The sequence below is a fragment of the Epinephelus lanceolatus genome, chromosome 16 (genome assembly GCF_041903045.1).
Source record: "Epinephelus lanceolatus isolate andai-2023 chromosome 16, ASM4190304v1, whole genome shotgun sequence".
Taxonomy (NCBI): domain Eukaryota; kingdom Metazoa; phylum Chordata; class Actinopteri; order Perciformes; family Serranidae; genus Epinephelus; species Epinephelus lanceolatus.
Genome location: NC_135749.1, coordinates 14,528,530 through 14,554,990, shown reverse-complemented (window position 1 = coordinate 14,554,990; position 26,461 = coordinate 14,528,530). Strand labels below are relative to the sequence as shown.

The following is a 26,461-nucleotide window of genomic DNA, read 5'->3' as shown; positions in this document are numbered from 1 at the left end:
GACTCTGGAGCAAGGCAACGTGATTCATGGCCTATGGGTTACCTCACTGAGAGGAGACGGTCCAATTCCCGTATGAAGATACTGCTGATGTTATTGCCAGCAGCCATGCATCAAGTTGTTCTGTCAGAGTCGCGCACCAAAAATATCCCGGCTATTTCCTTTGGATGGAAATTTTCAGAGATACATGTCTGTGTGTATGAGAGTAAAGCAAAAGCTATACTGCGGTAAATGATACTGGAAAGTAGGACTCATGGGTTGGAAACGATAATATAAAACTCTATGCAAAATGTACATGCAAACGCACGCAGAGGCACTGCAGGGTTTCCTGTTGAGTTGCAAAAGAAGCCGGGAGGGGAAATCAAAAGAGACAATCTTCCACAGTTTGAGTGTGTCTGCCTGCTACCCTGTAAGTATCTGCACACTTTCTTGTTTCCACCTCTTTCCAGTCACGGGATGCTTTCTCTTTCCACCTGCCGCTTAATACCGCTCCTCACTGCAGGACAACAGGTTAACTGGTATCCTCCCCCTCGCCGCAGATGGGGGTCCACCTTGATGAAACTCCGGTTGGGGGCTCCCGTTTTGGCCGACTACACGCCCGGGGTAATGATATCCTCGGTAGCCCGCAGCCGCCGCATCTGGCTGCCTCAATCTTCCCCTGGCTGCTTACTCATGCTGACCGTGCCCAGTCAATTCAGCAGAACCCAGCAGGTATGTAGACACACAGATTCTCAGTGTGGAGATACAAACACAAGTACACACACACACACACACACACACAAATGTGTAAAGGTGTTTGTAAATGCATATGCACGCACACACTCACAAACACACAAGCACACACACACAAACAGAGGCATGTGCACATGTCTGAATTTGTGAAATTGTTTGGAAACAAATATTACTCACTGCAAAAAAGGATGGATGTAACGACATAGCCTTTCATATGCTCTGTCAGCCTCTCATAAGTACTATGCTACAAACTAATGCCAATAACACCAATATGCTGGTGTTACTGACTATATCGATATCGCGACAACAGTGTAGGGTTGACTTAAATATTTACACAATGAAATTTCTGAAAAATAATCATCAGTAATGTGGAAATAATGGCAGGTCCCTCCAGGATTTCACGGGTTGTTTTTGAGATTGTTGCAACCTGAAATGCCTGATCTCACAGCATCTAAAAAGTGCGATGCATGTTGCAGTATTTATAGGTGTAGTTGTGGTGCTGTCTCGGATTAGGGGCGTATTATCATGAGCATTCAGTGTTTCCCAGTGTTTGGGGTGGGGCAGCAACTGCTGATTGCCGACAATCAGCTGTTGTTGCCATTTGATGCAGCACTGAAGGACCATTTCCACGAGAGGCTCTCCTGCTCTCTCTGCCCGGTTAGCACAAGCTAACACAGCACAACATGATGTCATCATTATGTCATATTTTTGGTGCTTGGGCAGAAGCCTTACAACAATGGTTGACATCTGACACTTAGCAATTAATCACACACCTTGTCACACCGTCACAGCTGAGATGGTTCGACTCAGTTGTTTAACTTTATAATAACCACTGGGTAATGTTAGCTGTGTGATGCTAACAGTTAGCCCTGTCACTGGGAATCTGTGACTCTGTCCCACGCATAGAGCTCTGGTCCCACAGTACAAAATTATAAGGTTATGCTGAATTGACAGGGATTGGCTGTATTTGCGTAACTTGTTGCAATCGCAACATTGCAACCTTTTGGAAGGACTGAATGACTAAGTGGGAAAGGCAAGTTTTACAACATCTAGAACAGTCTGCTAAGTTCAGAAAACTGCATCACTTTACTGTAATGCAGCCCTCTAAACCAGGAAAAGACAACCCTTATGATATTACGATATCCAAAATCTAAGACAATGGGTCCTTCCCAATACTCACACTTCCCCTCAAAATTGGCCCTAGCCCTTGTTTTAGCCGCGAAGGGCTAGGGTGTCCCAAACTTAAGGGAAGTGCTTTTCAGCCCTTAAAATCCCCACTTAATTTGAAGGGCCGTGCGATGCACACTTACGAACTCATCTAAGCTGAGGGGAAGACTGAATTTCCCAGGATGCACTGCGAAACTATCCAGCCAGGGAAATTTTCCAGGAAGATGGCAGCCTCCATGAGAAAGCCATCGCACAATTGTAAGTACTATTTTCCCAAATAAACATGCAAAAATTCCAAAATATGTTGGAATGTGTTTCTGCATATGCATTGTTATCTGTAAGCGTTGAGTTAGAATATGAAGGCTTGAAAATCGCTAATTCACAATGTAGCGAACATTTCATTCGCTCTGTGTTGTCAAGTTCTCTACAGTAAGATCTACATGTTTTTAATTTGTGAAAAAGGGAGCACTGGTATCTGATTAGTAGTTGGTATCATGATACCTTGAGCTAAGGTATCAGAATTACTATCAGGAGAGATCAAGTTAGATTGGTGCATCCCTGTATGCGTCCAATTTTGTTAGAATGGTAAAGAGACAATATGATCATATCATGTGCTTGTTTGACAGGTGTTTTTATGTCTTGTGATCGAATCTAAGGAGCTGCAACTGACAAATATTTTCATTATTAATTAGTCTGCAGATGGTTTTCTTGATAAATCATTTGGTCTTTAAAATAAAAAAGTGAAAAATGCCCACCATAATTTGCCAGTATCCACATTGACATCCTCAAATTACTTGTTAAGTCCAACCAACAGGCACACAGCCAAAATATTCATCTTACTATAACAGAGGACTAAATATTCACATTAGCGAAGCTGGAACCAGTTCTCATTTCTGCATTAAAAAAAATAAAAAATACTTTAACGATTACGCAATTATAAAAATAGTGGATGATTTTCTGTCAACTAATCACTTAATTGCACTACAATTTGTGCAATACAATCCCCAACAGTGGAACATAACACTATTGTAAAAACTACAGTAATGCAGTTTGACTTCTCTGTTCTTACATCCTCTTTGCATTGCATCACAAATATCCTATCTAGCAAAATACTATTCTCTTTTATTGTTTATGTAACTGTGCAACATGTGCTGCTACCTCCAAAGCAAAGCATAAAACCTATAAAGCATCACTTTTTAATTATTTTCCTGCACCAACACCGAGCTCCTCCAAAGACAGATCACGCTTAACCTTCTCAGACAGACAGGTAGGAGTTAGCTAATAATTACAATACAACTAGCTACTGCATTTAGGCTAATTAACACTTTTTTATCATGTTTTCTGTGCATGATGCTCTGGTTAGCCAGTATCAGCATCATTATTTCTTTTATGAACTGACAGAAGAGTGAAATAGTTCAAGTGAGAGTAATGGGCTGATTTGTTTGTGGAATAAAGAAAACATAGTCTTAATGAAGGCTGACACACCGCTGAGAGTTTCATTAGCTTAAACATCTTGTATTATTTCACAGTAGGCAGCTACTATCGAGCATGTGGAGAGAAGTTTTAAAGACACTGACGGCGTATAAAAGATATACACACTCTCCTCTGCTCCCCTTTGGCTAGAACATAAAGCACAATGGCATGGCGTGCCACAGCAGTAATGTGTTAGCATGTGTTCTGTTTGGTAGGGATCAAAGTGTTCGCTAACCTTTTATTCCAAACACAATCCACAGTAAGTGCTAGTGTGCTGAAATGTGTTAGCGCATGCTTGGAGCGATTGGCATAGTTATCAAAGAGCTGCGGGTGTGTGTAGAGGGGAGGATGAGACCAGGCCCCAAGTTTGTCATCGACTACATTATGGGGGCAGAGCCGCAGACTTATTATAGCAGTATGGAGGTGACTGCGAAGCTGAGTCACACACAATCAAAGTTGACAGAACTCATAATTTTTATAGATCTCTATTGTATTAATCACAAAGAAAGAGAGATACTGATATGATGGAGAAGAGGCGGAGGAAACAGGAAGAGGGACACAAAAGAGAAATCGAGCAGGATTTTGGGGGATCCCACGCACTGGAAATAACCCGAAAACATTACGCACACACACACATAGAGTTCGCAGGGGTTCTGGGAGGTTGGCTGTTGAGCAGACCACAACACAAGCACTATGCAGAGGAGTAGGAGGTGGCTGACATGACTTGAAAGGCTCCTCTAATGTGGCCCTGGCACGGCACACACACACAGACATACACACACACACATATGCATTAACTTCACTGAGAACAACCCTTATTGTTGGAGACAGGCACAACACACACATACTCACACTGCATCCACTTCACCTCTGCATATATTACAAATGACCTGAGGCATCTGGGGAATTCTCTCACATTTATTCGCCCCACCTCCAGTAATATAATCCTTCTTATCCAAGTACCCCAAAAAAAAAAAAAAAAAAAAAGATTTATATAACCACAATGATTTTATACGACTGAAATAATGATAGGGGGTCACAAATAAAATGACGCAATTCCAAAATAAATCAAATGTGATATGACAGGCCTACGGGAAATTTGTCTTGCCACACAGGGAATTATTTTTGACATGAACATTTTCAAAGACACACCTATGTAAGCAGCTATGTTCTATAAAACCTTTAAAGGGTTACATAAAGATTAATCGGCAGAAGCAACAAGGGTGTGATCTGAGCCATGTGGAGTGTTTAAAAATACTAAGAGATATATAAGAAGGATAGGGGGATATGTACTCAGTAGAAGGAGTAAAATAAAACCTATGTAATAATTTACATAGGTTTTAGTGGTAAGGTCTGTCGGTACCTTTATCACAAAGAAATATGATTTTGCAGTGATTTAGGTAGGGGTTGTCACAGCTGCCTGAATGATCCTCACATTAGGAAAAAGTCAGTATTCTCCAGATCTTAAAAAATGGATGGAATTTATGTTAGAGATGGTATCACATGAACAAATGTAAGCTAGGTCAATGACGAAGGTGAGAACTTTAGGAGGTCATGGGACACTGTGATGATCTGACTGTCTTGCTATAATTGCTAAATGTTTATTTTGGTTGTTCTAAATTGTGCATTTGCTTTTGTATAACTAAAGGTCATAATATTCTCCCTTTGTGTATATTTAAATAAACAGCTTTTAAATCCAAAAATGGCACCTTTCCACCTCTCTGAACAAATCTTGAAAACAGTATAATCTCTACACTAAATGCATAAAAGCAAGCAGTAACACTGGGGATGCGGTATTTTAGCTACTCTCAGTCCTTATAGGTTTACACACCATTTAGCTCAACAAGTTGAGTCTTCTAATTTAAGACATTAAAGGAGAAACATTGAGGTTTCAGCCATATGCAACAAGCTCATGGTCCATTTTGGGCAACTTAAGACAGACGTTTTTTGTTACGTTTTATTAATACTTAGCCGGATTCGCACAAAACTCTCTTTCTGAACACAGAGAAGCACTGCCAACATTTTGGGGACCTCTGTTCGGCAGGTTGGAAAGCAAATTGATGGGTTAGAGCCAGCCGCGCAGTAAAGTCGAACAGATCATTTGCCGAGAGGTGAGAGGGCAAGATTCTCACTGATCTGTAGATGGTTGGGACAGACTGTCGAGAAAAGTGAACCAATATGACATGAACTCGATGTGTGAGCCCACAGTTGCAACTTCTTGCAGGGAAATTGTATTCCAGAGACAAAACACTGCTTAAGCCTCCTACAAAGTCATTCAAATGCTGAGTAACTGCTTGTTAAATCAGTTTTTTGTAGACAGACAATAAAGTAAAAAAGCATAAAATGTTGGGCCATGATAATTCTCGAAATCCCTTTGCTTCAGTTTTTTGCCTTTCCATTTGCTTGTAGTATAAAATAATGTTTAAAATTCATCATGGTTCATCAAGTCATGATTACCACAGTAGGGGTAAAAGTATTCACTACATACACACACACACATTAGCAGCAGGACCTGATGTAAAACTGGTGAGGCTAAAACCCGTGGGATGATTTAGATTAACTCATCTCTTCACCACACTTCCTCACACTGATCAAACATTGTGTATGTGTTCGAGTCTGTGCACCCGAGAGTCTACACCGTATGCACACATGCATGCCCTCACATAATCAGCTTTCGTTAATGCAGCCCATTCAGGTCTTTGGGGGTCTGCAGCCAACTCTGCTGTGTGCTGCGGGTGCAGTTGGAGTAGATTCTCTCCCCCATCTTTCTCTCTCTCTTTCAGTCCCCCCCCCCCTTTCTCTCTCTCTCTCTCTCTCTCTCTCTCTCTCTCTCTCTCTCTCTCTCTCTCTCTCTCTCTGTCTCACCCCCTCGCTTCTTCTAGTCGTGCCACCCAGGCTTGGCCGCGACCCAGACCCACATCTTTAAACTGAGCCATCATGCCACGCCACGCCATGCTCTGAGCCTGGCCGCAAGACCCTGATTAAAACCCATGACTTCAAACTTTCCAAACTGTCAAAAACCCAGTCAGAGAGACAGGGAGAGAGAGAGACAGACCAACAGAAAGAAAAACTCTTACATAAAATCACTGCTATGGCATCGACTCACTTTTCAACGCGTCATCTGAGTTGGGATTTGTGTCACTCAAAAACAGGGCTGCGCGTGTGTGTGTGTGTTTGTGAGTGCGTGTGTGTGGCTCAAATGGTGATTGGAGGTTGGTGTTTGCCACTTGGATGACGATGGTGTTTCATTTAGTTTTAATGAGGGACGGGCGGACAGATGGGACAAACTGTTTTTATAGGCCCGCTAAAGGTTGATGCTTGGGGTTGAATCCTTCTGGATTGTACAAAAATAGACAAAAGTAAACTGTCAAATAAATACACAAACCTATATTCTGAGTCAAAAAAAGCACTGCCCTTCAATCTGCTGGCATTGTGTCAATCAGATTAAAGCTTTAAAAGCCACTGCATGTTTTACATTAATTGTAAAACTGTTGTTTTATAATACCATAATTTATTTTCAGCTGATACTCATTTCTAATAAAAATCTCTGACACTTATGGGTGCTGAGACTTTGAGGGAGTCCTCAAGTATATGTGCCAAGAGTGCTCCCTGCTGGAGACTTGCAGAATAGCATGTCGCACATGCAGCCAAACAGAAAACCAGCATGGTTATCTAATGTCATTTCAATCAACTGCCAAGCTATAAACTGTGATAATGATCTGGAAATTTAAAGTTTGACACAACAAGAAAAAAAAAACATGAGCTCATTTGAAAACCTGTTGAATTTGATTACTAGGGTTGACTGAAGAACAATTGAAAACAAACTTGCGCAGTTTTAATCTAGATTTATTTTGACTTGACAAATAATATTTTGGATTTACATTTTAATTGAGCGCCTGTGTTAAAAAGTGGGGTCTGTTAAAAGGTGACGTTTTTTAAACTGAGAGCATAACACAGTCTAAAGGCACAAACATGCCAAAGAAAGGGTTAACAAACATCAAACTGAAACAACTAAAGTGAAGCAGGGCTATGAGCTGCAGGCTAGCTGTGGCAGTGAACCGCTAACCCTCTCAAATGAAAATCCCTGGAGAGTCGAAGGGATCTCGGAGTACAAGGAAGACCACCCAGGCTAACGTTCAAGACACACTGTTGTTTTACACACGTATAAAAAAAAAATGCAACAAGAAAGGGGGAAGGGTGGGGCAAGGCATGTCAAAAAGTCAAGTTCAACGAAATGCGAGTGAAAAAAGAAAACACTTGAAGAGAGAAAAAAGGGGACACATGAAACTGTATTCCTACTCATCTCAAGCACTCATCAGATGGCAAATATTATTTTGGATGATGGCCATTTTGCCAAAGAGAGAGAGAAAGCCAGAGGGAGGGGGATGAAGAAGGGGTTCATGTACCTTATTATACGGTGGTCATAGGGGAAAATTGCAATCATCTGTGACTCACTTGGAATACCTTACGCACTGTGAAAGACATTATTTTTCTCTAATATCAAGAGTTTTTCTGGGATCTGACTGCCATTGCCATTTTGACAGAAACCTCTTGGGACCCTGCATCAATTTCAGGAGTGAAACGGGAGTGAAGGCTGCGCCCTTTTGAGGGCGATGACGATGAAAGCCAAACTCACAGTTGTTTCATGAGGAGAGAAAGTGAGAAGCGTTGGCCGATTATGTGTGTCTGCAGGGGAAAGACGAGGGGAGATCATAATAACAAGACCCGCGTCTGCTCCAAACTACGGGTTTGTGTGTGAGCATGCACGTACAGCACATTCACACTTGGTCTAAATAGTATCTCTGAGAACCTGCTACCTCAAGGCAATCATTCTTCCACGTGTCCAGAAGTCGCCAAACATAAAAGACAACTCCAAAATGGACTTTCAGCTGAGCAGATTCAAAGTAAAACAACGGAGTACATTTTGTTCAGAGTCCTCTGGGTACACTCACTGTGGTTATTCTCTATTTGCCTTGAATTTTGCCTTTAGAAAACATTCACACACACACACACACACACACACACACACACACACACACACACCCTCTGGTCTGTTCACTCTGTTGTAGCCGCCTGGCTGGAACAACAACAATGTATGAGTCAAGCACTTCCATATGTGGCTGCATACACATACTATATATGCACATACACAGACACATACAGAAACATATAAGTACCTAACCATGCAAAGCACACACTCATGCAAACCACATTCCTCCCTCCAGGACCTTGACGACTGCCCACAAACCCCTCAGTCATGTCGGTTTCATATAGACCGGGAGTGTGTTACATTCACTGTTTTTATATGAATGCATCGTTGCTACAGTGGATTGTAGAAAATGCCAAAGACAGACACAGGATAAATTGACAGAAGGAACTTGAAGGACCTCAACCTCCGAGCCTCAGCCGGCTGCCAAACACAGCAATACTTTCCCTGCTGATGATGTCTTGTAGGAGAAACTAGAGGCAGCAAAAGAGCTACAATCAAGCATTACTTTTCATGAGCACAATAATGTGCCAATAAGAAGTCATCAAGCTGTTTACACAACCCTGCATTTTACATGTGGTCACTGTATTTACTGCATTGTTGACTTGAGCACCCCTTACTAAAACTGTCACTCACTACACTCCGCACACTTCAACACACTTCTTCAAATTCACAGCTCACGGTACATGTTCTCTGACGCATTTATCGATAACACTTAAATAGATGTACATATGTGACTTAGAGCTGGGTATGTCTTGATTTGTATTTTATTTATCTTTTTTTTTTCAACTAGTGCCAATATAATATCTGACTTTTGTTACCAATACAAAAATGTATTAAATTTCATTTAACAGAGGAAGCCAAGAACTGCTCATGCTTAAAGACCAGCAGCTGTGCAAGAATTTGGCCTGAATAAAATAGTCCAAAATTGGAAAAAGTATTACTTAAATCAGTAAATACCTGATCAAAGAAACAGTAAACAAGGCTATGAATGTGATCAGTCACTTTTAACATTTTTCTACACATTTAACAACTAAAATTTCTTTGTATGACTGTTAACATGGCTACAGATTTAGTGACTGGAACCTAATAAAACCTAAAAGGATATAGATTTTAGGGTCTATTAAGTGTAATAACCATGACAAGAATGTGGGTGGGATCAATATCACAATGTTAATATGAATATTTATGTTATATAATATAATGTAATGTATGTAGGGTTGCATCGGTATACCATCATCGGTATATCGTGGTTTAAAGTTTCAATTACAACGCTTGTTCAACCAAAAAAAACATTCTGTTTTTCATTTATTTAAGGGTCATTGTAACTATTAACAATAGAAATGATAATTGTCGAATACCATACAGTGATACCATATTTTGTGAACATCTCATGCCAATGCAAATCTTAATTTATGTAATGTATAATGCATATTAATGTTAAATCAGAATATTTTCCCCAAGCCGATATCTGCTCCTCTGTTATGCAGCACATCAGACCAACTCACATGTGCAACACAAACACTTCAATAACCTCACCGATATAAACTACTAAACTCGTGTTGTAATGGGTTTCAGACAGATTCCAATGTTCTCAGTGCCAATTCAAAATCCAGCCCTATTGGATTAAATCCTGAAGGACATTTTGTGTACAACTGTTGATAAATACCGACCAGTTCAGGACCTGTTGAACCATATTTAATATATTTAGAAGTTTGTGGAAACATACACAAAAGTAAACACCGTAATTGGTGCAATGTGCTGCCAATGGTCAGGATCATTTCATAAATTTGCAGTTTGGTTTCTTAACTGCTCCATTATGGGATTATGTAGGGCTCGGGTGACGTGTGTGTGTGCGTGTGTGTGCATGTGTGCTTCTGTGTACACTTCTGCTGGTGTGTGCATTCTTGTTTATTCCCATGTATGTTAGTCCACACATGTGTGTTTACATTTATGAATGTGTATGCTTACGTGTGCGAATACACTCAAAAGAAGAAAAAAAAGTACGTTGTTTCAGATTAGTGCTTGGAAATGGGTTTTCTCTTGTAATTAGAGGCCATTACCAGTCCACCACACGTCAAAAGAAAGCCACTTACTGCAGTAAATATACTTAAGGAGTGAATTACTGACCAACTATATACTCAAGCTGTACAGACCCTGAAAACTAATGGGCCAGAAAATACTTGAGGGGTAGAGAGAGAGAGTCGTGCAGACATACTTTTGCATACGGATGCACGGACATTAACAGACCCTCTTGACCCCGTGAACTTTTAACCTTAAGAAGGGGGTTTTCCAAAGTTGCAGCATCAAATTATACCCAAACGCACACAGAGTTGTATTTCTGAAGGCCTACTTGTGGTTCACTGCAAACAATTACTGCTGTAATATCATGCTGCAACATTTCTCAGTGGCCTCTACTGCTTCTACTCTATTTGTTTCTCTCTTGTTCTTCCTCCTCCAGTCCTCTGTTTATTCTCTAGCGGCCAAAGATTTCTCTCTTTCTCCTTTCCCCTCATTTTCTCTCTATTTCTCTGGCTACCTTTCCACTGAGGCCTATTATGGATCTTTTAAGGCTCCACTGAGCGAAACCAATTCACGACAAACTGGGTCAGACTCACACTACACCCATGCCAACCTGCACATGTGCACAAGCACATGCACAAAATGCCTGCGATCCCCTTGACCTTTCCTGCTCTTGCCAACATCTCAACTAAGCACAGACACACACACACACACACACACACACACACAAACACACGCACTGATAGTTATCTTCAGATTGGTATCAGTAGAAAGTAAAAGAGTGGGTTTGTCAGAGTACCGACATTCACTCCCTTCATAGCCAAAAGGGATTGGCTAGTCCAGAGGAGGGATGCAGGGGAGAAACAAAGAGAGAGGCAGAAAGGTTGCCCATATTTTGCTGAAATCTCACGCCCTCCTCCCACAAGTGTTTAAAACTTGGCTCTGCAAAATATTGTAAGACCTGAGGAAAATTGAGGTGGAACATTTTCAAGTGCTGTGGTTAAATAGTAGACATGAGAAAGGGTTCATAGAGTCTCAATGAAACTGAAATACTTCCAACAGTTTCTGTGCTCAACAGTGATAATTACATGCTTTATTTTAGAACCTAAGGACAAAACATAGCACAATTTCCATTTAGCACAGGGACATGTTTTCATGTAATATATCTAACACTGTCAGTACTTCATCACTAGAAGTGACCCCTTTCACATTACAGTTTTTGATTTGACTCATTGTTAAATGTTCGGTATGCAATTCCCGAGTGGGAGCCTCCAAGGCTGAAAAATAAAGTATACGGAAGTGCCAAAAACTACAGTTCATCAAATGACCACTTGAAGCTGGCACCAAAACAGAGCAAATTCCCATAGACCCCGATATCAAAATGTCCAACCTTACAGCTGAAATAAACATGATTACAGCCTGGTACAACAAAACAGTTTTGGTCCCTACAGCTAATTTCAACATTCAGGGCAACTATAAAGGGGTGATTTTTTTTTAGAACTTCAATTTACATTCTATTAAGGCTCAAAGTTACACATATTTAAGGGCAAGGCCGCTTCAGTGACAGGCCATCTGTGAAGTGTCCCTACAGTATATCAGTCAGATCTATCCCTCACTCCTCCACAGCTCCAGCTTCTTGTCCAATTATGGTCACTTCTGGCTCCAAAAAACAAGATGGTGATGGCCAAAATGCCGAATTTGAGGCCTCAAAATGGCAGTCCATAAACCAAGGAGTGACATCACGGAGGCTACGTCAATTATTTATACATTCTATGATAATGTCTGCAGCTAGGGGTGGACTTTGATGAGATTCAAAGTAGCTTGGGATCATGGGAGTTGTCTTCTTTGTTATTAAATTGAAAAGCTATCTGACGTGACTCAGGCAGAAATCATGTTCACAGACGAAGTATTAAAGTTTTATTTAATGTTAATTCACATTATGTCATTTCACTCTAATCAAACTGTTGCGAGTAATGCAACATTAACTTGCTAGCTTACCATTATATGAAACGTTCTGTGGCAAATTTAATCATAGGATAGCTCAGCACTGTGACGGTTAGTCTTTGAGGTATTTGTCCCACCCCTCCTCAATTGTGATTGGACTGCTGGGTAAAAGGTGACAGTGACACTCAGCATCTTGTCACACTGCTGCCATTTGTAGCAGAGTGTTAATAGGTAGGCTTGTCAATAGCACAGTACTACAATATTGTAGTTATCGCAAAAGTCCTAATCATATTGATAAACTAGATCTCTACTGGAGGCTGCAAAATGGCACGCAATTAATGAAAAAAATGTGGTGTGTGGCAGAAAAAAAATGCTGTATTACTGTTATTGAGGGTAATTCTGTGACACTGCATGATTTCTTCCTCTCACTCTCTGATGTATCACCTGGTGTTTCCCATGTTTCCCCAAAAGTTAGAGCAACTAGAGGGGGTAAAGGGGATATTGCTACCTTTGAACATTGCTGAAAACGTTTGGGATAATGTAAGAACACAACTCAACCAAATTTAACATAGGTTGAGTTGTTTTTATACATTGTCATTCGGAAATGTGACATATTATACCTTTAAAATAGACATATTGTGCAGCTTCAAATGTGAGTGTGTAGCTTTCTCTGTTTCACATCACAATTGAAGTAAGAATCTTAATACTGTCGATAGATTAGGACCTGAAGCACTGTTCTATGTCCCTATTAAACACCATCAAAGGTGTTTAAAAATGTCCTCCTGTCACATTGTGACCTTTGCTGGCAATGGCCTTGCCTTTGATTACTAATATTCAGAAAAAAACAAACTAAGTTTCAGGGTTCATTTATTTGTAATTACATTCTGTTTTGGGTGAAAAGTACAGTCAATTCGCAACACAAGCCACTTCTCTCTGTTACGGCCCAACGCACACTTTGCTTGACCTTAGTAGGTTAGGTTACTATCACACACCACATTAGACCAGACTTTATTTCCCTGCTATGTTGTCAGACAAAGCGTCCATCCCTCACGACAAGCACGTCCATTCATACCCATTAGGAAAGCAGTAAATAGCTGGAGCCAACCGTGACTGGGGCTAATCCGATTGCCTGACACAATGGACGCTCAGGACAGACAGATCAGTGAGCAGCCAATGGAAAAAGCGGACACACATAGACAGCTACACATCACGATTATAGGAAGGCGATTGGTCACGGAAATGAAAAGCCATATCATTAACTGGTTTAAATGAGAGTCACACACACACAAACTCCATGGGAGCAACACAAACTCTTCAACATGCACAGATCAATTTGATAAAGCTGTATTCAGTCTCCAACACACACACGCTCCTATAAAGCACTCACGTCACACACACGCAACTAGCCACCTTGGGCATAAGGGCAGATAGGAGAACTGGGGAGTTCAGTAGTTCATGAGGGGAGGAAACCACAAGAGAATCCCTGAGTCATCAGTCAGTAATTTAAAGTGATTACGATGAGACTACACTTGTCCTTCCTTTCACACACACTTGAGGTCAATATATTAGTTTCAATGTAAAATCACCTTCTAAAGTAATGATCACCTGAATTCAGGCCCCACTTTTTTTGACAGAGATAACAATAAATCTAGTCATAGAGGTCATAACTGGAATATAAAAAACATCAACTGGTTACATGAGACTTTTAGTAGAACATTTTTAATTGAGTTGGAGAAAAATAATTTTTTGCTTTAATTTATCATGAGCAAGGAAATGTTGATTACAATGTAATGGTTATAGCATAATGACATCATCTGCATTTGGATTGGTTCCCCATAAGTCTCCTTTCCTCTGTGTAATTCTGTCTGCCACTGGGTACAGTCTCCCAGGAAAATAAAGGCTCAATTCACAGCACAAAGGAAGTGCACCAACCATTGCACAACCAAAACAGGAAGAGGACAGCAGTTTTGTTTTCCCAATAGCTATTAATAGCTATCCCCAGTTACCAAAAAGTAGCAGAAATGGGGAATGGTGAAACAACCAAACTAACTGTAGAAACTCTACCCATCCATCCATCCATCCATCCATCCATCCATCCATCCATTTTCATCCACTTATCTGGGGCAGGTCCCGGGGGCAGCAGACCGAGCAAAGAACCCCAAACATCCCTCTCCCCAGCCACGCTTTCCAGCACCTCATGGGGGATCCCAAGGTGTCCCAAGCCAGATGAGATATGTAATCCCTCCAGTGTGTTCTGGATCTGCCCCAGGGCCTTCTACCAGTGGGACATATCCGAAACTCCTCCAGCGGAGGACACCCAGGAGGCATCCTGATCAGATGCCCGAAACCACCGCAACTGACCCCTTTTGATGCGAAGGAGCAGCAGCTCTACTTCGAGTTCCCTCCAGATGTCTGAGCTTCTTACCCTATCTCTCAGGCTGAGCCCAGCCACGGAGGATAGTCATTTCGGCTGCTTGTATCCGCAATCTCATTCTTTCGGCCACTACCCAGAGCTCATGACCATAGATTAGGGTTGGGACGTAGGTGGACCAGTAAATCGATAGCTTTGCCTTCCGACTCAGCTCCCTCTTCACAATGACAAACCGGTAAAAGAAAAAAGCAATGTTGATGGAGGAGGCAAACATTGCCTAGAGTTTCGTCTCGTCTCGTTGTCCTCCGCTTATCCGGATCCGGGTCACGGGGGCAGCAGCCTCAGCAAAGAAGCCCAGACAGTCCTCTCCCCAGCCACCTCCGTCAGCTCTTCCGAGGGAACCCCGAGGCGTTCCCAGGCCAGCCGGGCGATGTAATCCCTCCAGCGTGTCCTGGGGCGGCCCCGAGGTCTCCTCCCAGTTGGACATGCCCGAAATACCTCCCAAGAAAGGCGTCCGGGAGGCATCCTTACCAGATGCCCGAACCACCTCAACTGGCTCCTCTCGATGTGGAGGAGCAGCGGCTCTACTCCGAGTCCCTCCCGGATGTCCGAGCTCCTCACCCTATCTCTAAGGCTGAGCCCAGCCACCCTGCGGAGGAAACTTATTTCGGCCGCTTGTACTCGCGATCTTGTTCTTTCGGTCACTACCCAGAGCTCATGACCATAGGTGAGGGTTGGAACGTAGATCGACCGGTGAATCGAGAGCTTCGCTTTCTGGCTAAGCTCCCTTTTCACCACAACGGACCGGTTAAGCGCCCGCATCACTGCTGACGCTGCCCCAATCCGCCTGTCAATCTCCCGCTCGCCTAGAGTTTGACTGATAAAAACTGAAGTGAAACAAGAGTGAACCTTAGACGAGCAATCACTCAATGGAGAGAGCTTCAGGACTTGAGAAGGTTTTAAACTGTTGGCAATTGGCTTCTTTCTACTAGATCAGTAAGTAACAACACCTGCCTACCTATTAATGTTACATATCAATGTTAATATTAATGTGTTGTTGGCAGTTGCTAGGCCCTGAGGGAGACAGAAAGCGATCGGTTGTCTTTGCGACAGTGGTGCCAACAATACTTGGATGATCTTTGTTGTGAATTTGTCTTTTCAGTTCAGAAGGTAAGAGATCAAGGTCCACTAAAGCCCAACCAGGACCAGTTTTCCAACCTTAAAACATGCTGAATCACTGTTAAAATTATGCTTCAACACAACAAACTCACGCTATTTGACACGGATAAATTACATATAGAAATTCTAACAACTAGAGTTCCCTCCATAGAGATTTATACTGCTCTGAGACACACCACCATCAATAAACCACAGATTTACTCTTCTGTTCATTCCTCAGAAGTAGCCAGCTGGCTTTCTTACGCACTAAACCTCTCCGCTCTCTCTCTCTATATAATATATGTTTTAACAAGTCACAGAGGTCGTATTAGTTGCTTTAAAGAACAGCCTGGCGCAGCTCAGAGCCTCTGGGCAGAGAGGGAAGATAGGAAGCAAAGAAAACAGATACTAAAAATGCATAAGAAAGAAAGAAATGAAGACAGCATTAGTGTATCAGTAGCCAAACTGTATGAAAATACAGTGAAATGGTGGCTTTAAGTTACTTGCATAATTTAGATAATGCTGTTGGATAGATCATTTCAAGGTAAGGTTAAATTATTTAGGGGAAGAAAGAGAGTTTTTAATATTAAATAACTTTCTGCATACATGCATATAAAATCCCAAACTGAAACCACACAGCAGTACCCTGGCCAGGTTAAGTCGATCCTCATACAGCTGTTAGATTAGAGCCTCTGGAAACACTAAACATCTGCATGTGAAAAATTCCAGAAGCTTCAAGGTGAGCTCACTGGCTCTTGAAGCTCAAAGCTACATAGAAACTAATGACCTACAAAGATGTATATATGGAACATAAACACACACACACACACACACACACACACACACACACACACACACACACACACACACAAATACTGCAGACCCATCTGCTTTTAAAGCTCAAAGAAACTGTGTTTGCTATATTTAATCCTAAAGAGGACTGTACCTGTGTCAAACTGTACTGTAAGTTGATTTAGTAACATTTAATTAAATGTGAATTGTTTCACATCCCTTAACAAATCGAGGATTAGTATCCAATAGTTTTAAGTAGCTAGGCTTGGGCAGTATCTATTTTTTCATACTGTCACACCTTCCTGACATTTCACCAGGGTATACAGTATATGACAGTAATTGTGTATGTAAAAACAAACAAACAAAAGAACATAAAGGCTGAGCTGCTGAAGTCATTGCAGCATGTATGACATTGTCTACCCTATAATGCTGTGTGTCTAATATGTAAATAGCCTACTAAGATAAGTCTTGCTGGGTTTAAATATTTATGGCTCATGGAAAAATAAATAGACAGGAAGTACGTATCATTCTTGCTGGAGAACCCAATTAGACTCGTTGCTGTGGCGGATACCGACCCATCACTGGGCTGAACAGAGACGAAGTGCAGGTGGTGGCAGACCAAATAGAGGTTTGACATGTTAGCCTCTTTAGCCACAGCTGCCTTGAGGCAAACAGCTTTGTCCGTGTTTGTTGGCTCACCTTTCTCATCAGGACTAAACCCAAAATACTCCCAAACAGGGGTAAAGGCATATTTATTTTTGGTAGTCCTCTAACATTATCCCCACCACTATCTTTCTCAGCTCAGCTGCCTGTTCCACCAGCAAAGACTGACATCTGGTGGTGCATGCTGTGCACTACAATACATCGCCTTTATACAGCATTTCCGAATCAGTTTAACAGAAAGAGGAACATCTGTATTTTTGACAGTGCTAAAGTTTTTCTAAATACCCTGGTATACCGAAAAACCTTAATGCTGCCCAAGCCTGCTACCTACAGTTAAAAATAACTTCAAAAACTCCAGATTAAATAGAAATCTGTAACCAGCTTCATTTGGTTGGGACGACGGAAACAGAGACAGAAAATTCATGGCCAACATACTTATGTACGCAACCTGTTGCTGCAATCTGAAAATGAGATGTGTGTTGTGTGCGTGTTAATTTTAGTAATCAACAAAAGGAACTGGCCTGAACAAACATACAGCCAGAAGTGCAGGCAGGTGCTACCATCAGGCTTTTTTTCCCCGTTTCTCCAGACACACAAGCTTTGTGGTAGTCTGCAAAGGAAGGGTCTCCTAAGGCCAGGGTCACCTCCCTGTAGACCACCACAGCTCTGCTCTGGCTCCCAGATGTTCACACACACACACACACACACACACACACACACACACACAGAGGGACCTCTAGAAAATTCTGTTGGAAATGCTGAAAACAAACAAACGTAAATGGACCGACATTTGTTTGTATATATACACAGACTACTAAACCCATGCTGCGCGTTTATTTGTTTGGATGTTTATCTCTTCACCAAATTGCCTTGTACAGTTTGTAACAGTTGTATTGTTTGTTTGTGTGTCTATGTTGTTTTGGTAGGTAAACTGACAGCCTTTAACAACAGTAGTCCTTCTATGCACAAGCAAACTTGGTCAAAAACACTTGATTCAGATTCTGGTTTGTGTGCTTGAGTGTGCTTGAATGTGTGTGTGTGTGTGTGTGTGTGTGTGTGTGTGTGTGTGTGTGTGTGTGAACATGCGTGTGCATGTCTCCCAGCACACATATGTGAGTCAGAGCCTGTGCACTTGTTGAATAAATGATCTATTCCTGGGTCTGTCAAGGAAATGGGGGGAGCTGAGGCAGGCCGTTTGGATGCTGATCAGGAAAGACGTGTGTGTATGTGCGTGGTGGTTTGCTGGTGGAGGAGGGCAGTGGAATCCACACCAGACCATCTATTATAATGACAGGAAGCAGGAAGTACAACCCCTTCACAGTCACATGGCTGCCAGCTGTCTTGGCAACTAAAAAAAGGGAAGATAGAGAGGATGATAGAGTGTGTTTGTGTGTGTGTGTGTGTGTGTGTGTGTGTGTGTGTGTGTGTGTGTTATACATGTTTGACATGTTTGGATGGAGAGCGTGTAGGTGGAGTTATATCTCAATGTGCATTCCTACATGTGAAGACAGACAGACATTTCTGAACGGAATATCAACATTTGGAATAAGAGCAAAGACTTTAAGTTCAATTACGTTGAACAGCTGCAACTGTCGTCCATCCAAATCTCTAGTCTTTCTCCTCCAATAGAGAAACAATCAAATCTATATGCCTTGAATGTACAACCACTAACGTTATGCCAAATCTAGTGCAGTACTAACCTCAGTTTTCACCATATGGATGTGTTTAGTAACTGCAGTTCAGCTCACATATGCACGCCCACTTGCAGAGACAAAAATATGCACATATACATTTCCACAAATGCACACATAACCTTACATGCAAACATACTCACACACACACGGACAAAAACACATTTTTCTTGTGTACTATTTCTTTCCAGATCAAATCATAATGGAATGACTGACTTCCTATTCAAGAATACGAAACTGTCCATAATGGTAACGAATACGTCAACACACAAATACAAATGAACATCTTGGTGTGCATACAACACACATACACACAGAGATGCTCCAGCATCTATCAGGAATCATCTTGAGCAACTTTCATCTGTCAGCCTTTAAATTACTTCAGGTTTACAGGCTGTGAACTGGCTAACAGGAGGGGTATCAAATTCAACCACACACTGACGACAGTCATTGCAACCTGAGACCTCCTGTTGCCTCTTGTGAACTACGGTGCCCCATGGACCCTAAAAACAGCTTGAATCTTAGACTTTGATATCGACTGTCAAGAGACGTCACTCATGTATGGGAGCCACCAGTGTGATGCAAAGAGATCCTGTAAGTCATTATAATGAGAATTCCCAGAATAATCAGTTAGTGTCTCAAAATACTGAAGCTTTCTCAAAATAATGACTTCGTATTGTTTCCCATTATTTTGAGACACTAACTTATTATTCTGAGAAATTGGCATTTGCAAATTGGCTTCCATACACATACACACGCACAAAATACTCACCTTCAGACAGGTGGGCTGTGAGTGGAGTCTGTGTCTCCTTGCAGTAAGAAACCACCTCTTTGGGAAGGAAGTCTACCTGTGTGATCTTGGAGGCCCCCAGCCTCTGCATCCTGCGCCTGGGTAACAGAGACAAGATGCTCTGATTAGAATAGTTATATTGTGCATAAACTCAATTTGTCCTGTTTACAGTGCAATATATTTGCATTTGTTTTGAAATTTAAAGCAATGAATAACATGTGGAACCTTGTGTCTGTAGCAACCACTTGACTGCGTCATTAGATTGCTTGAGTCTTTAAAGGGGAACTACGCCCATTTTCAAAATTTATACAGTATTCCCATGGTCTAAAATGGTCCAAATTTCATGAGTAAACATGGACAACTGTCACCAAAATCCAAAAGCTAGAGTGTTGTCATAGGATATAAAGTCTGGAGCTGCTCTGCAGAAAATTAATTCGGAGGATGAAAAATGTTCTAGATGAAACTGAGAGCACCCCAAGGATTGATACTAGTATAACTTCTGTTTCAGATCTGAGAAAACAACAATAAATAAAGCTTATATGGGTATAATAATGAAAACAAATTTTTTGTAGGTCCACCAAATCAGCTCATTCATTGTCTATGGAGCAATTTAAGACTTTATACCCTTTGACATAACACGTGTTTGACTTATTTCTCTGGTTTCTGGTTTGAGAGAATGGAGCTCATGTGCAAATACTGACTGAACTTTCCTGGGCATGGAAATAACAAATTGGAATTCTTAATTTCAGTGGTGTTCCCCTTAAATCGAATATTAAATTAGTGCCATGCAATGCCATATAAAGTGTGTTACAGTGCAATTTTTTTAGTGATACAGTGAACTAGAGGAGAGAAGGAAGATGTACCCGAGCTCAGAATCAGCCTGCAGCTGCAGCACAGAGGGGTCTGTGTCCCACTGCAGCGTCCTGATGTCACCAACAGAGGGAGCAAGAGATGACATGCATGTTTACAAACAGACACATAATAAAGAACACACAAACAACTGCACATGTGTCAGTGACACAAAGAACATACATTACCACATGTATGCACACACACACTCACCTACAGACCAGTTATCTAGAGAACGGCTTAAAGGAAAACTTCACTCATAAAATGACTATTTGTAGATCAAGTACTCAAACTGTATTAACTTGAATTTGTGGAGAACACTTTGTTTTATTGCATGGCTCTGAGATGGTTATGGTAAGGGACGTGTAATATACAGCAGAAGTTGTGTGAGAGTTTGTAATCAGTTGTTTTGAAATAGTTTTGCTGTTGTTAAATGTGGTCCTGTTTTACATCAACTCATCAAGAATTTGTTCATCTTGTTTTCTCTACGAATTCAAGGTAACACAGGGTGAGTAACTGATATAGAAACGGTCATTTTGTTGGTAAAATATTCCTTTAACATAGGGGGTTCCCGTCAACTTTCATGCAAACACAGCACTTTTAATGGAAAAATGTTTGGATAAGTGGATATAGTGCAGGAGGGTTATACATTAGGGATAAATTATCTTTCACTATAGCTCAGTGTATTCTATTTAAAGACCTCTACTCATCCCTTGTAATATATTTCCTGGTCATCTGCCAGGAACCTAATGTTGAAATTTATGGACAGAACAAATTTCCATGGTTTGTGTTGAAGAAGGTCAAAAGTGGTTTCATTGTTTCCAGTGGGGAAAACCATTTGACCTGATGGCTTTTAAATGCAGGAAAGCTCTGCAGAATGCTCTAATCCTCTGCAGCATTCACTTTTAGCAACATGGATGACATTATCAATCTGCATTTGTGTGACGATCTGTGTCTTGATGTTTCATACGCAAATCTGTGATAAATGATGCATGAAAGCCATGAACAATATATCCAGCAACATGATTTCCATCTCACATCTAGAGCACAACACACGTCATCTATGAACATATTCACATCCAGCACATGGAAATCAAATTAAAATGCACTTGTAAAGATTTAGCTTGCTCGAAATACATGACATATGCTTGCCATGCATCGCCAATGAGTTTTTCAAACGATGAGGAAGTGACTGAGCTCGCTGAATCTTCTATAAATTCAAGTCAAATAGCAAATGCAACCTGGAGAGTTTTATGGCAACTTGGGTTCAGATCTACCAACTGAAAGGATAATGCTTCCAACATCACTACACTTTTTGATGAAACCCTTTAGGGCCAGTGAACACGCCCATCAGACCTTCAGCTTGTGCCACACAGCGCCAGGTGAGAGTGGCAAAGCATTTCGTTAGCCTGACAGACCGGCTGTTTTGCAGTAACAGCGATGACACTTTAAGCAGCAGACTGTCAACTCTGCGAAGGCTGAAATGACTTCTATGGCTCAACTCATGCAAACAGAACTCTTTCGAGCTGGTATTACAGGAGACAGTCGGGCTTCACAGGGGAAGTCGCCATAGGAGACCAGAGGGACGAAGGAATAAGGGGCACTGCATTGTTTTGATCTTAAAAATCGTGATGGGAACACATTGCTAAGACCACTGACAACACTGCAGGGGACTCTCTGCGTTCACATAAGGGTTCACTCAGCTAAAAAAAGGAGGGAAGGGGGGGGGGGTTCCTGGGTTTGACGTGAAAATGCTTACCTTGAGCTCTGTGCTTGGGACTTGTTTTTAGAGAAACCTGACCTAAGAAGGGACACACACACATACACAGCCACAAATGGAGAAGCTCAAAATGGCATGCCATCATTCGGGGTGGATTTGGGGGGAAATAAATCTCATTCCAGGCAGTGGAACTAACTCACCAATTTGTAAAATCCAATTGGTAAAAGCTAAAAAGAAACATAAAGTCTTACGTAAGAGAATTTATTTCTGCTAGGAGCTTAAATGAGCTCCCACACGCTCTTAATCCCCAATTCCACCCCTGGCCATACCAGAACAACACATCACTAATGAGCCCTGGGGGCATCACTCACACACTGACCTCTACAGTCAGCTGCCATTAACAAGCAAATGGAAAGCGCTTGATGACCACTCTCTTCTCAACTGCAGGTTTAATTCACCAGAGCAGGCAGCCATGTGTAGAACTTAAAGGTAAATAGTTGCTCCATTGCTTTGGTGTGTAATGGATGTTTAAGCATATAAATAAATGCAGGAGCATATGACACATGAGCTAGTAAGCACTGTGAATACAGAGCAGTGACAAAAGGGGGAAACGCTTATATTTTTTAAACATACTCCATTAACTGGCTCACTAAGGCTGCTTTCTGAAAGTTTACCAATGTGGTTCTTACTTGAACAGAAATTAGCATCTCTCTGTTTTTTTTTTTGTCAGACTAACAACTTCTTTGCAGGAACATCTGCAGCTGAGACTTACCTCGACATCAAACTCCTCAAGACTAGTTGTGAGAAGCGACAAGCCACACAGTGGTCATCAAAACACCGGATGCCATGACAAGTGACAGATACCACACTCAAAACCTAACAAGGCACCACAATGTCACCACTAGGGACACTCATCCTTACCTAAACCTGTTGTGCCATTGATGAGAAGAGAGACAGAATATGTGTCAAAAGTGACAACATGCCAAAAATATTCACAGCCCAAAGCAACTTCAAATCATCATTTTTAAGCCGCGTGATCGTCTTTCAAGTTTAAGATGCAGGCACCACACACTGGTTATTGGTAATCTCTCAAAAAGCATGCCTGATACGCAAGAGTGAGCAAAGTGTGATATGTCTTTTACATAATGCATTTCACGTCTGACATTGAACTTGGGTATGAAGTGTGTCACTTTGGCCTACCTGCCTGCTGCTCCTCCATCAGCTGAATCCTGGCTTCCCGTCTCACTAGGCGTGCTCACTGATTTGGAGGGGGACACAGGGGTCGGGACTAAATAATAACAATAACATGAATCTAACATTAAAGCCTGCAAAGAATGGACTGTTTGAAAATTGGCATGAAACATCACAAAGTAAAATGAGCAATGGACCAATAAAATCGATGTTTAAAAAAGGAGAGGTAAGTCAGGACATCAAATGCATTTCTAATTTTGCATGTAGTTATATTTGTACTCAGCTTTGTTTGAAGATGTGGTATAAATAACCGAAGTTAAAATAACAGGCATAGATAGCAGTGACCCAATTTTGAGTTGTTGAGGGGTGTTGTTACAGTTTCAGACCACTAGAGAACAGTGCTTCCAAAAGCTTGCTGGAGGTGACAGACAGTTAAGAGAAGATATCTTTGAGCAGCATATTTTTCCAAAATCATGATTCAATCATGTTTTAGGGCATCTTAGGTCTGCTACTTGGAGAGTATAGTCGAAATGTTAAAGGGTTCATTTGGCTGTAATTAATGAAGTTTGGTGTAATTTCAGAACCACCTAGGCAACTTTTATTGTAGTTAACAAATACACCTATTGCAGTACAATCACAAGAGAACAGTGAAATAACCTTTAAGGGTTACTTTAATGTTTAGGGGGTAAGAGTATTACAAACCTAGTGGAGGCTCTGGTGAGATGCCAATACTCTGTAGCAGGGCCTCAGTCTCCCTGCGCTTACGGTCCAAATCTGAATCCTCTGGGGTGGACTCTCTCTTCTGCTGGCTCTCTGACTGCTCAGGATACAGAGCAAAAAAATGCCAGTTTACTCATCATGACTTAAGGTCCAAGCTAAGCGAACACATGCATGTGCATGAACATTTTGATCGAAAATTCCAACACCAACCTTCTGCACACACATAGATGATTGTATGCACACATGGACACACACAACCTCAGCCTTTTATGTGTCACGGCCTGACAGAAAGCAATCGAACACACAAACAGTGCACACCAGAGTGCGATACAGTATGAGTGCCAGTCGTGTGGACGTTACTCACTTTTTTCCTTACCTCTTTCTTCTTCCTCTCCTCCTCCTTTATCTTTTTTTCCTGCCTGATTTGGGCGAGGCGCTGCTTCTTGCGCTCCAGCTCTGCTTTTAGGTCACTTTTGTCTGACATGTTGTCCTACAGGGCTTCGGGTAAAGGAACGAACAGGAATGAGCAACATAGGGCACTGTTACAATATGCTCTGGTTTCATGTTAACATGATACAATATAGAGGAGTATCAGTTTTTCCAGTGAGCTGGAAGTAAAGCTTCAGAAAACCCACTGGGTGTGGCAGTTACACATCTAGTACATCCATAACCTTGTAGGCTCAGCAACCATTAAGGACTTGAAAACTGGGAAACAGCTGTCAATACTAGGCCATTCTGGGCCGGAGAGATTTCCACATCGGTGTTACACTTGTAGAAGTAGTCCTGTGTGTGCAGGTTATATTTAGGCAGCCACCTCCCTGTTCAATCCCTTAGTCAAATCAACAGAGTTATCAAACAAAAAAATCCACCCTTAGAGTGAAATCAACATTACAATAATCCAATGTGGTTCATGGGAATGGCTCAAAGCTCAACACCTCTATTGACACTGTTCAGGTTTGGTGAACATACAGCAAATAGTAGTGATTATTTACTTTAAAAACAGACTAAATGTAGACTTAGGCTCAGGATCTTGACAAGGCTCACTGACAGTGCTCTGAGCTATTATTACAGAAAGGTTGGCTACCTATTTACAGCAGTCTGCACCCTGACATTGATTTGTTGGGTACTGGCTACTGTCACATCCCTCACACATAGCGAATGAACAGACACCTGACCCTGGGGGTATGAAAACGTCTGCTAAAGCTATGTGGAACAATATATGGGAGAATATCTAATATTATGTGCGCAGTTGACACATACACAGTATAACCATAACAGCAAACACAAGCCACGTAGCTAAATATGTACACAGGAAAAACACCAAGCCCCTGAGGCGTTTGTTTAATTGAAGTACTGACGTTAGCATGGCATGTCTATTCGCAGCTAACTAACGTTAGCTAATCACAAATTTGACAGCATTTGTAATTGCGTCAATGCGTTCACGGCCTTGCTATTAATTCTAGTGTGTGTTTTAATAACAAAAATGGGAATATTTAATCGCAAGAAACCGTCAAATGCACTGTTATTGTTTCACTCATACCTTGTCCACTCGCACTGGTAATGATGTGTCACCCGGCAAAGATGCTGTCTCACTGCTGCACCCCGAAAGAGGAGAAAAATCAACACATCCTCCTCCTGAATCACACTGAATCGAGGCCTCTCGTGAACCACCGACTAGGTCGGTTAAACGTTTTCGTGTGGCTATTGATGACACCGGTAACAACGGAGCATTTCAGCGGTCGATGACCCAGATAACACATAAAACAGGTGCACCGCACGCCGATACATCCCTAGGAGGAGTAGGATGATGTTGATGAGAAGGAGGAGAGGAAATCCCTCCTCCTTTGACACGCACTGTCATTGTCTCATGGCTTTTGCAACGCCGCCATCTTGTGGCCGTTTGGAGGGAGGAGTGCGTTGGAGGGTGGCCAAAACTAACAGAGTTGACACCTGTCAGAGATGTTACTGTACTAATAGACCGTATGTTATATTTTTTAGACAAGTAACGTATAAGAGGCTCGTAGTTGAATGCTTGTTTAATTTTAGTTAGCGTTCCATTAATATTGAGCTTAAAACTGAAGTAACGGCAGCAACGGTCGGTCCAAACGTCTCTTTTGTGGACGGACTAATATCGTAAAGTGTTAAAAGCGTAAAACAAACTTTTTTTCGGGTAGCTCGTCGGTAGGAGATGATC

General features: G+C 41.6%; 1 protein-coding gene across 16 annotated transcripts in view; it reads right to left on the bottom strand.

The window, feature by feature from the left end:
- The window catches only part of dync1i1a (dynein cytoplasmic 1 intermediate chain 1a), a 65,894-nt gene extending 39,787 nt beyond the window's left edge, over positions 1 to 26,107 (bottom strand). For 2 of the 16 annotated variants that reach the window (XM_078175552.1, XM_078175554.1), the window contains exons 1-7: positions 25,808 to 25,946; positions 24,632 to 24,765; positions 24,250 to 24,367; positions 23,555 to 23,644; positions 22,396 to 22,441; positions 20,651 to 20,710; positions 19,770 to 19,885 (exon numbers count right to left, since the gene is read on the bottom strand). In XM_078175552.1, the coding sequence (XP_078031678.1) occupies positions 19,770 to 19,885; positions 20,651 to 20,710; positions 22,396 to 22,441; positions 23,555 to 23,644; positions 24,250 to 24,367; positions 24,632 to 24,751 (550 nt within the window). In that variant the 5' untranslated portion in view covers positions 24,752 to 24,765; positions 25,808 to 25,946. Of the gene's footprint in view, positions 1 to 19,769; positions 19,886 to 20,650; positions 20,711 to 22,395; positions 22,442 to 23,554; positions 23,645 to 24,249; positions 24,368 to 24,631; positions 24,766 to 25,807 lie in introns of all 16 variants that reach the window. The other 14 variants (XM_078175555.1, XM_078175556.1, XM_033636929.2 and 11 more) reach the window with 9 other exon arrangements.
- Between the last annotated feature and the right edge of the window lie 354 nt (positions 26,108 to 26,461).